Genomic DNA, 13244 nt, shown 5'->3' with positions numbered 1-13244 from the left:
AACTGTCATCACAGATCTTTTTTCCGGCTACGAACCTCAGACTTTGTTGCTCCCAAATTCCTCCGTCAAAAAATTGGCGCTAGAAAGAGGGGCTAATCAAGATCTGCATCTAGGAGGAAGATGTCCCAATATCGTGCTGGAAGTTTTTATGATGGAAGCTCTGAAGAAGAATCTGATCACGGCTATGAACATGAACCTTACATTCCGCCGATGACTGATCGTCCCATTCCGGATGTTGGGGGACAGCCGCCTGTGCTCATCAGCAACGCCGATTTGCTAGAACAACTATATCGCATGGGCGATATTTTGAACGGTTTTGACTCGAGTTTGAGCACCGTGGAACGACGCAAGACCAGGAGGGGCCTTCCTCCGTCCGTGTAACTCATGCACCTGGAAAAGCACCTATGACTGATAAGACGCCTCAGCCGGCCACGGCCACACTGGAGGGGGGCGTGTGCCGATCACCCCACGGCGCCTGGACTATTCCAATGACACGTCACCAATCATCGAGCTGGTGGTAGAAGATGCTGATGGATGGGAAATTCTGCGGACGGATAACCAGGGAGCCACCCATCGGACCGGTCTGGACGTAGTCTTGAGGAACGCCGAGAGGCGGAGTCAAATCCGGAAATCAGCAATGGGGCTTCGCAGCTTTGAAAGATCGCTTGGGGATCCGCTTGGGAGATGATTATTTAAGAATGTTGTTGCTTGAATGGAAAAATGAAGCTGATCGTGGAGATGTGATGCCCCATGATATAACGCTGTGCCCCTGAATTCCCAGGAAAATCGGGAGCGGCACCGCGATCATGAGAGAGCTCCTCCCCACAGATTGCTGTACCGATATGGTCGTGGATATGGAAGCGACCGTTGGAGAAGGCCTCAATGGAGGGGAAGAGGTGGAGGCCAAAGTAGGTACTTAGATGGATATTGTCGCGACAATTACCGTGGCCACATTAATTCTCGCTGGTATAATCGAGTAGATAGCGATAGCTATACGAAATATGATGATCTCAGAGATGTGGAAAATTATGACCGCGGGACGCTCGAGGCCGCAATCGGGGTCAAATAGAAAATCAGGAGGGAGATCAAGGTCGGAACCCCGAAGTAATTATGATACCCGAAGATGCCCAGAACACGAACCAGCAGCAAGCCCCTCCAGGGGGAACCAAGTAGAGGTACCTCCACTGCAACACCAAGGTCCGCAGCCTCAAATGCAGACTATTCCAGGTGTGGGGACTTTTAATGTGGGAGATCTAAAAAGGCTACTTAACCATCTAGAAGGCAGAGTGAGGGCCACAGCTGAAATCCCTTCCCCATTCTCGATGGCGGTAAGAGAGGCACAATTACCGACCGGGTATCGCAACACTACTAGCGATCTCCGTTTCCATGGAAACTCAGATCTTGTGGAATTCGAGGGTCGTTTTAATATAGAGATGGATGTGTACTAAGTCCCAGACTTAGCTCGATGCCGGCTCTTGGCGGCAACCTTTAGAGAAAGCGCCCAACAGTGGTTTCAAAAGCTCGGACTAGAAGTGATCACTTCCTGGGATCAGATGAAAACTCTGTTCTTGACCAAGTTCTAAGTTGCAGTAAAATATGCACCCTTTGTCACAACTTTTGCCAATGTTAGGCAAAGGGAAACTGAAAGCTTAACATCGTACGTCAAAAGGTTCAACGCTGAATCTATCAGTGTAAGGGGGGCATCAGACGAAGCCCTGAAAAGCTTCCTAATCGCAGGATTAAGGGTTGGTTTGGACTTAGCAAATGTCTTTGTTTTGGCAGAATTGTTTAAAGCCATAGAACAATCTCTGGCAGAGGTGCAACCGACTTCGCAGGCAAGTCAATAAAGCAAAGCAAGGAAGGAGATAGGTCTCCAAGCCGAAGGTACAGAAGGGGCAGTCGGAGCCCCGACTGGGTGAATACCGTGAACACAAGAAGGGGACGAAGCCCTCCCTCAAACTATGACTACAGAATAAGCCGGTACACGCCTTTGGTCACGTCTATCGAGCATATCTTCGAGGTAAACAAAAATAGAGGGCTATTTAGAAAACCTGAAGCTTTATCATCATGGAAAAGCAAAGACAAGAAAAAGTATTGTGAATACCATGAATCATCTGGACATAACATGCATGAGTGTCAACAATTATCAGATGAGATCGAAGCGCTTATCAAAGAAGGATCCCATGGTGAATGGGTAGTCAAGTAAGGAAGCACAAGGATGACATATCAAAGGAAGAAGAAAGGCGAGCCCCACAGGGGTCGAACAATGATACTCTGGAGGCAAATAAATTCGTCTGGGATGGCAGCATCCGAACAATCTACGGGGGAGATCCCGGGATGGAATGCAGTAACTGAGCCTTGGCAATATGCTAGGGAAGCTCGGTTCAGACCTCTCACGGACATTCATAGGGTGAAGACTCGACCGCCCAAAGTATTTAAGGGTGAGTCCATGGATATTACCTTCAGAGAAGCAGATGCTCGATGGGTGCATCACCCTCACAATGATGCGCTAGTTATTTCCATCTAGATTTGAACCAAAACGTCCATAGGGCCTTCGTGGACAATGGAAGCTCGGCGAACATCCTCTACTACAGCACCTTTAAGAAGATGGGGCTAACTGATCGGAATATGTCGGGGGAAGACTCGTGGGTCTATGGCTTCTCTGGCGTGGGAGTTAGAGTTATGGGATCAATTCGATTGCCAGGTACTTTAGGGGAAAGCCTGCTGTCCGTAACAAAAATGCTTGAGTTTAAGGTCCTGAATCAGGAGTCGTCCCATAACGTGTTGCTGAGACAGCCTTTTCTTCGGGAGATGAGGGTTATTATTTCAATCCACCACCTTACCATCAAGTTTCCAACGCCAAATGGTGTGGGGAGTATAAAGGGCTCTTAGTATGACTCTCGGGAGTGCTACAGGCAAGCTATGAGAGGCTTTAGAAAAGACTCCCACACCAAAGATGCATCAGACGATGATCGAGAAAAGAGCATTGAGCGACCGATCGAGGAAATCCAGGTTCATTATCATGTCGAACAAGAAGACGTGCTCCTCTGAACTTCCTCCAGCAATGTTGTTCTTGGAAGATACAATCAGAATTGAAATGTTGGAAGAAGAGGAATCCTCAAACACCGTAGTCCAAGCAGATTTCAATGGGGAATGACTAGAGGGAAGATTTGACGTCTTGCAAAGCCTCGGACAGGACGAGCATAAGGTAGATACCCCTCTCCCAGAGGGAGCGCCCTTCCCCACAAGAAATATCAAGGAAGTTGATGCCCCTGCGATGCAGGGCGCGGCTTCTAAAGAAGTCGATGCTCCTCCTAAAGGGGATGTGCCTTCTCTGCAGAACAATGAAAATCATAATTCACCCAACCTGGATCCACGGATACCAATGCCAACGGAGAAGGTGGGGCCAGCAGAAGATACAATTGAAATCCCCGTCGACAAAAAAGTTCCGAGTAAGGTTTTAAGGATTGGGTCTCAGTTGGTACCAACAGTGAAGGAAGGTCTCTCGGTCTTTCTCTTAGCGAACCTTGACGTATTTGCATGAAACCATTCTGATATGGTAGGAATTGACCCAGAGGTAATGTGCCACCGTTTGAATATCGATCCCAAGCATAAAGGAGTTCGATAAAAGCGCAGGGCCGTAAGCGGAGAGAGGGCTACGGCCTTAGCGGAAGAAGTGGATAGGCTCTTGGACGTTGGACTAATTCAGGAGTCCTTTTACCCGGAATGGTTGGCCAGTCCAGTGTTAGTGAAAAAACCCAACGGCAAATGGAGAACATGTGTAGATTTCACTGATCTGAATAAATTGTGCCCAAAAGATAGCTTTTCCTTGCAAAGAATTGATCAGTTGGTCGACGCCACGGCAGGACATGCCTTGCTCAGCTTCATGGATGCATACTCCAGGTATAATCAAATTCCCATGTATGGGCCTGACCAGGAGCACACCTCTTTTATTACTAACAGAGGACTTTTAGTTATATTGGAATGCCATTCGGTCTGATCAACGTCGGTGCCACTTATCAAAGATTGGTAAATAAAATATTTAAGGGGCAGATTGGAAAAACGGTAGAGGTATACGTGGATGATATGCTCGTAAAATCTAAGAAGGCAGAAGATCACATCGCCGACTTAGCTGAGATGTTCCAGATTCTGAGAAAGTTTCAGATGAGGCTAAACCCACAGAAGTGCGTATTCGGTGTGGAATCAGGAAAATTCTTGGGATTTATGGTTAACCACCGGGGAATTAAGGCAAACCTGACAAAAATCAAGGCTCTGTTGGACATGAAATCTCCTACCAGCGTCAAGCAAGTGCAGAGCCTGACAGGAAGAATTGCGGCCCTAAATCGATTTGTCTCAAAGTCGTCAGACAGGTGCAAAGAGTTTTTTAAAGCAATCAAATGAATGGGGAAGAATTTTGTATGGACCCCTGATTGTGAAGAAGCTTTCCTGAAAATTAAAGAGCAGTTGGGAAATCCTTGAATGTTGGCCAAGCCGGAAAATGGAGAGATACTGATTCTTTACTTGGCAGTGTCTTAATACTCTGTTAGCGCAGTGTTGGTGAAGGAGGAAGCAAGCCACTAGTGGCCCGTATACTATGTGAGCAAAAGGTTACTGGAGGCGGAAACCATATACCATCATGGAAAAATTGGTGTAGGCCCTTATTCTTGCAGCACGAAAGTTAAGACCATATTTTCAGGCTCACCGAATAGAAGTCCGCACTGCTTATCCGCTCTGGCATATTCTACACAAACCCGAATCGTCGGGAAGAATGTTAAAATGGGTAGTAGAGTTAGGACAATTCGATTTGGAATATTGTCCTCGTACGGCAATCAAGGGACAGACATTGGTTAATTTCATACTTGAGTTTGATTTTGAAGTAGATGATAAAGCCATAGTTTTGGCAGAACCTTCCTCGCAAAGAAATTCACCCGGTGATAAGAGGGAGGAACTCCCCCATCCTTGGTGGATCTTACATGTCGATGGGGCCGTAAACAGTAACGGATCAGGTGCAGGGATTGTCTTGATCATTCCGGAGGGGCACCGTTTGATGAGTGCTATCCATTTCAAATTTTACGTCACCAACAATGATGCTGAGTATGAAGCTTTGATCAACGGCCTGAAATTAGCTCTGGAGGTGGGGGTCGTGAATTTGATAGTTCGAAGTGACTCTGAGTTGGTTGTGAACCAAGTCAACGGAGGTTTCCAGGCCCGGGGACCACAGACGGAGTTGTACATGAGATATGCGCAACGCCTATTGGAAACATTTGGAAATGCCAGCCTAAAAAGTGTTCCGCGAGAAGAAAATAGTAATGCGGATGCCTTGGCCAAGATGGGATCCCAGATGGACAGCGTCCAACTTGGACAAATCCCTTTGGAAATCCAGGAAATCCTGAGTATTCCGGATGTAGAGGTGCTACAAACACAAGAAATTCCGCGAAAAAGCTGGATGACTCCCTTTCATAACTATATTCAAACAGGAGCTGTACCAGAAGACAAACTACAGGCTCGACGCCTTCGATACTAGGCTGCAAAGTATGTTGAGTATGACGGGGTATTATACAAGAGAGGATTTAACCAGCCACTGTTATGATGTGTAAATATAGAAGAGGGAAATTATATTCTCAGAGAAGTGCACGAAGGGATTTGTGGCAATCACTCGGGGGTGGTTCGCTGGCATTAAAAGTACTCAGACAAGGATACTACTGGCCGACTATGAAAGAAGATGCCTTCAAGTTTGTCCGGGCTTGTGATCGTTGCCAGCGATTCGCCAACTATTCCAACGCTCCGGCATCCACCATTACCTCAATAGCAAGTCCTTGGCCTTTTGCCATGTGGGGGATCGATCTCATTGGAGAGTTGCCCAAAGCGAAGGGGGATGTGAAATACGCCGTGGTAGCTGTGGACTACTTTACCAATTGGGCGGAGGCTATGCTACTGGCCACGATCACAACAAAGAAGATGAGGGACTTTGTTTTCAATTCTATAGTATGCAGGTTCGGTATCCCCTACAAACTTCTCGGATAATGGGAAGCAGTTTGATAGTAAAGAGTTAAGGAAGCTTTGTGAGGACTTGAACATCAAAGAGGACTTTGCCGCAGTTTTTCATCCGCAAAGTAACGGTCAGACGGAGGCTATAAACAAAATCATAAAACAAACCTTGAAGGCAAAGTTGGAAGAAAAAAAAGGAGATTGGCCAGAGGAAATGCCCATGGTCCTCTGGTCTTACAATACAACTCCCAGATCAACTACAGGAGAAACCCCATTTCTGCTGACTTATGGGTATGAGGCCATGGTTCCCGTAGAGGTAGGAGCCGGATCCCTCCGGATAGACGTGTTTGTTGAGGAAGATGTAAAAGTTAACCAGAGGCTCCACTTGGATTTGTTAGACGAAGACCGAATAAACTCTCAATTAAAGCTTGATGCATATCAGCAGAGAATCGCAAGGCATTTTAATAAAAAAGGTAAAATCCGTGTCGTTCAAGGTTGGGGATCTTGTGTTGCGAAAGGTTATTCCTAACACTAAGGTAGCTCAGCACGGGTGCTTGGAGCTAATTGCTTAGAAGATCTAGATGGTAAACCCATCCCTCGAGCATGGAAACATTTATGGAAGTATTATCAGTAGGGTGTGGTTGTGTCCCCCTCATTTCCATGCTTAATTCCTATATAATAGACTAGTAGAAAATAAATTCCTCCTAGCCTAGGGGGTAGTACATATGACTACGAACCTTGGAACTAGCAGAAGGAAAAAAAATTTCAAATAATTTCCCCATAGAGCATAGTAGCCATGGGACTGGTGTAATTTGTGTGCTATAGTGCAATATCAATAAAAGAAAGAAGTTACTTCAAATTACTTTATTTGTTTGGCATAAAAAACTTTCATTTGAAGAAAACCAGAGGCGCGCCCTATCGAATAATTGTTATTTCAAAATCGAGATAACATAGTATGCATATATGAAAGGACACATCTAAAAAACTGATAATGACTAAAGGTTTATGAAAACATGATATAAGGGCGTGCCATCATGGAAGTATGCATCTCATGTTTTTGGAAGTATAAGATGGCCAAGAAAAAGTCAAAAATGCCTTAACAAATATTTATGCATATTGAAGAAAAGATGAAATTATATGAAACCATACGAAATATCATGGTGCAAAGGTGAAGTGTAGCAAAATAATAAGTCATACAACCTTGCATAGCATCAAAAGAGGGCTGGCTCCTCAGAAGTATTTGAAGCTTAAAGTATGAATATTGGATAAACATACATCAGGGCGCGCCCTGAGATTTCTCTGTTGGGGGAATGGTTTGAAGAGGAGCAGTAGGATCAGCTTCAGGCACGTCCTTGGGGGTTTCCTTTCTTGGTGCGCCCTCATCCTCTTCCTCTAATCCAAGCTCTACCCTTCTCGCCTTGATTTCAGCAGCATGCTCCTTCTTAAATTCTATCATCTCAGCAACTATTTCTTCCCCAAACTTTCCAAAATGCTTCATCAATCATTTCCCTCTTCTCATCAGGCAAACTCATGTTCTGTTGCTCCTCAAGATACTCAATCCTCAAGTTGGCTCCACCAAGCTCAGTGTGGAGAGAGGTAGCCTTTTTATTGGCAACCTCCAGCTGAGAAGTAAGATTAGCCACCTCATCCTTGAGAAAGGAGATTTCAGAGTCCTTGGCTTTGATGTCTTTGGCATGCAGAAAAGCTTTGTCTTTTAAGGTGTTTTTCAAGATGTTATTGTCGCCCTGCAGCCTCTCGAGGCACGCCTTCTCTTCAAGAAGCTTGTCCACCACCCGGGTGGAGTGGACGAATAATTGGCAGGATGCTTTGATGGAAGCACGGGTGGCCTAAAATTTAGGAACTCATAAGATTGTATTTCCATAAAGGGAAAGACGGCACGCCCTTTTCGTAGTTAGGACACACCCCATGGACTGAATGGTTGATTGGCCGTTGTGGTTGACCATGCCTTAAAGGCGCACCCTCAAGCATAGTGAGGAGGCGCGCCCAATTGTTTAAGAAAGGGTGAGGAATTCCTTCTTATGGTGAGCCTTAGGGCGCGCCCTAAGTTTGAGAGATGGCTTGGATGGGACTTCAACAGGATTACTTGGATAGGTTCTGTAAAAGATTCAAGGAAGATGGAGATTATTATTACTAAATTATTTGGTGCAGGTACTCTATTGAAGAACTCCTTCCTGTAGCACATCTACAGGAAAAGCGGTGTCCGTGGTCAGAGACCTCCAGGGGTATGCCTGGACTGAAGGCCTCCTCCTGTAGTCAATGGGTGTCCTCATTGGGCTTGTGGGGTGAAATCTGATGTGTGCTTTGGGAGCTCTCTCCCTGTAGTCAACGGGTGTCCTCGTTGGAAGACTTTGGAGTATCCTGCACTTTGCACCCAAAAGCTTGGGATCACTTGTCCCGCAATCTAGTAGGGGCTCCTTATCGGGGGACAAGGATGCGTCCAATATTTGGGGTGAACCACGGCTATACCTGCGTCCTCGGACTAGAGAAACAGCTCATAGCGGAGGGTTATCCTTGGCCAGGGAGATGCCTTATCCGTGAAGTCTCGAAGCCGCGGACATTCCTAAAGCTAGTAGAAGACGGTTTGCAGTGGGTTTCCTACTGGGCCTCGGGATAAGAAATCTTAGCCCATTAGGTTTCTTGTTCCCCAAGAACTACGTGGGCTTGATCCCCTATAAATAGGGGTACGTAGGCAAATTGTAAGGGATCAGAAGGGAGAGCGCAAAGGAGGCACCACTAATCCTATGCAATCTCAGCCCCCAATAATCACCACCACCAAACACTGTTTATCTTTTCCGATGAATACTGTTTATCGGATCCACCGATTACTGTTCACGTTTCCGACGAAGAATCGTCATCACAGATCTTGTTTCCGGCTACGAACCTACGACTTTGTTGCTCCCAAATTCCTCCATCAACACTAACTAATTATATTCATATTTATTTCAATTTAATTTCTTTAATCCTGGATCAATGGTTAAAACATTATTTATTAATAGTTAAAACGTATGTTGGCCTGGATAAAAGTATATAATAATGACTAAATAATCATCTTTTTTTGTTTTATTAAAATAGTATGAAGAATCATCATAATTTAACAGTCAAGGTTCAGTTTGACTAGTACAGCTAACTAGTGTTTATTCCTCAATTGGAGTTTCAATATTTTTAAAAAATAATTTTCAACGATTCAACTGTATGGATGTCAAAAAATATATATATTAGTGATATAACCAAAGTTTCATATACAAATAATTTTATTTGGTTTGCCATTTTAACAGTCAGTCAAGCTTCAGTTTGACTAGTACAACTAAATACTATTTTATTCCTCAATTGGAGTTTTGATTTTTTTAAAAATATTTGTCAACGATCCAACCGTATGGATATCATATATAATATATATATATATATATATATTAGTGATATAACCAAAATTTCATATCCAAATAATTAATTTAGATTGTCATTTAAAAAGTTAAGCTTGAGTTTGACTTATACAACTAACTAGTGTTTAATCCTGAATTGGTATTTCGATTAACGATCCAACCGTATGGATGTTAAAAGAAATATATATTAGTTATATAACCAAAGTTTCATGGCATATTAACAGCAAGTTTAGTTTGACTTTTGTGTAAGTTTTGTAATTGGACTTTGGCGTTTGAAGAACCAATGGACTTGGTGCTTTTGGAACCAAGTTCTTGTAACATTTCTTGTAAACTGTATTATAAAAAACAATAATCGGAGTTAATTGGTAGAGATACCGGAGATAGATCAATCGGTAATTGGGATTAATTGTGATGTTTAATCGGAGATAAATTTTATAAAAATTATATAGAAATTATTTTTAGTATAGAAATACTAGACTTGGATATCTGTTTAATAAAATTCATAAAAAATAAAAGTAAAGAAGAAAGAAAACTTACACATTTTTACTATAATGAAATGATGAGCACTTGCAAAATGAGGGCCAATTTTTATGACTGCATACCACCACAAAAGGTAATTAATTCATACAAATATATGTTGTACAACTTTTTTTTGGGAAGGATTAATTGAGTATGAAAAAGTCATATATTATTTTTACAAATAATCTAGTTGAACAAATATATGATTTAACTCGATTCACAATATTGAGTTTGAGCCATCGACCATAAATGCAATCCTATAAATACTTTTATGACCAAATCAAAATCTTGAAAATTCGGCAAATCTGATAGTTAAAACATGAAAACAAGCAAAAACCTCAAATTCTTCCTCTAATTATTTCTGCTAAACTAAGAGGCTAAACAAACCAGAACTCTCTAAACAAAATCAAATATATTGGGAACAACTCACTAGTGAAAAGATTTCTTTAACAAAATGGACAATTTGAAAAAGACATTAAAAGACATAAATCCTTACCTTAGTAGGAATATTATTGAAAAATAAGAGCAAAACAAAGGAAAGTAATATATTTAGAGCTTTTCACCTTTGAAAGCCCATGAAAGCCTTGACATCTGAGTAAAGACTAAGAAAAAGATTATACAATAACTTACAAATTTGATTTCCGTATGTTGTACAACCTCAATATGATTTTTTAATATTATTTTACCAGCAATTACATATTTTAATGATTCAGCCTGATTCTTATCCGTCTTAGCCGACATTTGAATGTTTTTTTGAGAAAAATGAATTTTTCAGCTTTTTTTTAATCAATACTATATCATAGCGTAAAACGATTAATTGGTGATTAATTTAAATTAATCACCGATTTTTTAAATAGCGATAACAAATATAGATTATTTTTCATGAACATGTCGGTTGACATGGATTCTACTGAATGGTTCGACAAGATCAGTCTTGACGCTCATCGTGTTATGTAATGTTTTTAAATATTACTTTATACATATAGGTGTATAGTATATACCTAGAAGCATATACTCATGAATACATTTAACAATATAAATATTCAATTTAAAAATATGTGATGTTCACATTAATTATCTAATAATTTTAAATAACACCACGACTACTATGTGTCCTCGTGCTCACATTTTACAAACTTAATTACCATTTGAACAAGTTGACGGACCAAGCTATCCATGACAATTTTGAACTTTACTTTTTATGCACTCCGTTCATCTCGACTTTATTACGATAGAACAATTTTCTTGAATTGAATATACATCATAATCTATAATTAAACCTTTTTATATTAAAGGAAATTTTATTTCATAAAGGTATGATCACTCAGCATTTTTTCTACTTTTACTTTGCGATCCCAGAAAATTTGGTTCGATCCTCTTATTTTGATTTTTTTAATCTTCAATATAAAAAACAAGATCATGCTCATATCCTACGTGAGACCCTTAGTATTACTAATACCTAATACTCACACATTATGTGTATAATATTCACACATTATGTTTATGACTAAAAATAAATATATTTGAAAAAAATTATAATAAATTTCAGTAATCGACATATCAAATTGTTGACCATATTATATTTAGCAACCATTCTATGTCAAAAAGAAAATGAAACCAACAAAGCAATATATCAACACTTATTTATATTATACATGTAATAATTAATGTATATATCTATATGGAAAGAGAATAATAGAGACAATGAACCCTTACTATAAAATCACTCAATCAATATCTTAATACATCTAAAACTATGTGTAAGATTTAATGTATGCATGCGTTTTGAATGCTTGAACAAAAATATTCTCTTGAAACTTCCTTAGAAATAAATTGCGCTCTCAAAATTTTAGATTCAAATTATTGATAACTACTGAAAATGACTTGTAGTAGTTAATAAACATTCTTAAAGAGAAAACATGACATACACTCCTTTAATGTATATTATGGAACATAGACCCCTTCTGTGACATCTCAAACTTGGTTAACACTAGCTCCTTTGAAAGGTTGCGATAAGGGAACCAATATTATTTGTTAGAATATAGCTTGAATCTATTTTTAGTGGCTTATTTGTTTTAAATAAATTTTTTAAAGATCCATCCGTATAGTGTTAAGATAAATCCATTTTAAAAATGTTAAAAAATAATTAAAAATATTCCACCTAAGAGGTGTAAAATATATTAATTTTAATCATATAAAAATTAACTATTTTTTTGCATTTTAAATTAAGTTAAAAATTGGCATCCTTTTTCTTCAAAAAAGTTATGTTAACTAACTATTGGCATTCGGTTCACTTGATAAGTTCGTCGGACAACTCTTATTTAGTTCGCTAATTACTAAACTTGAGCTTGAACATTAAAATATCAATAATATTACCGAATATTGTTCAGTTTGTTGGATTTTAGTTCATGTTCGTTAAGAGCTCGTCCAAGTTCGGGGGTTTACAGCTCTACAAGAAAGAGTTGTGGTCAAGTGGTTGTACATGAATAAATGAAATATTGATGGTTCTAGAAATAAATAGTATGCTCAATTTTTTTCGAGTGGACTAAAGCCTTTGCTTCGCCTGGTCTTCTTTATATGATAAAACTTTTACTTTGTATTTTTGGTCCACTTAAATTTAAGATTTTGATTTAAAATCTATGTCTAGCAAAGTGACAGTTTTGTAAAGTATGAGAAAAAGGGTAATTAAATTTGTATATGGAAGTAAGTCCATCTCGAACAATCTCCAAAAATGTTGGACATGATAAAATTGTCTAGTTGCTCAACTTGGTATTTGTTAAAAGTTTATCATGAGATGGCAATCTTGTTCTATATGGACCATCATTTGGTTGTATTGTTGAAGAGTTTAAAAAACAAGGATGAAAGTATTTGAGATCAAATTTATGTTATCCTCGTTAAAATGAGGTTAATGGGTGATCTACTTTCTTTATTTTTAATGAAAAGTAATAACCTATTTTAAAATTTATCAAAACAAATTTTTATTATGCAACAACAATACTAAAATAGTATTTATAATTACATTTATTTTTATATTTCTACATAGCATAATGTATGAAAAGAAATCATATTCAATAGAAAAATAATTTAACTTCATTTCCAATCACTTTCCATCCACTAAATTTTAGTAGTTCAAATAAGAATTATGTATATAATATTCAATATTAAGTTTTATTTTGATTACAAAATTTATTTACTTTACATAAAAAATTGTATAATTTAATTCACTGGAAATATATTTATTCTTTATCAATGATCCAAATATCTTTACAATTAGTTTTTAATGAATAAATACCTATTTATCAAATTCCTAAAAGCTCAAACCGGTTAAAAACTTCT

At 39.5% G+C, this 13244-nt stretch overlaps 1 protein-coding gene across 1 annotated transcript; it reads left to right on the top strand.

Moving 5' to 3' along the window:
* Positions 1–3984: 3984 nt before the first annotated feature.
* Positions 3985–5524, top strand: LOC141705215 (uncharacterized). The gene is made up of 3 exons (XM_074508260.1): positions 3985–4370; positions 4553–4607; positions 4697–5524. Exons 1-3 carry the CDS (start codon positions 3985–3987, stop codon positions 5522–5524), a joined length of 1269 nt encoding a protein of 422 aa, XP_074364361.1.
* The last annotated feature ends 7720 nt before the right edge of the window (positions 5525–13244 follow it).

This window comes from Apium graveolens, unplaced genomic scaffold, assembly GCF_009905375.1.
Source record: "Apium graveolens cultivar Ventura unplaced genomic scaffold, ASM990537v1 ctg8633, whole genome shotgun sequence".
Classification (NCBI taxonomy): Eukaryota; Viridiplantae; Streptophyta; class Magnoliopsida; order Apiales; family Apiaceae; genus Apium; species Apium graveolens.
Note: the sequence above shows the minus strand (reverse complement) of the source record. Positions and strands in the feature narration are given on the sequence as shown.

Coding starts and splice junctions, on each gene's coding strand:
- LOC141705215 (XM_074508260.1), top strand. CDS start 3,985: ATGCCATTCGGTCTGATCAACGTCGGTGCCACTTATCAAAGATTGGTA. Junction 4,371..4,552: donor GTCTCAAAGTCGTCAGACAG/GTGCAAAGAGTT, acceptor CTGTTAGCGCAG/TGTTGGTGAAGGAGGAAGCA. Junction 4,608..4,696: donor GTATACTATGTGAGCAAAAG/GTTACTGGAGGC, acceptor CCATATTTTCAG/GCTCACCGAATAGAAGTCCG.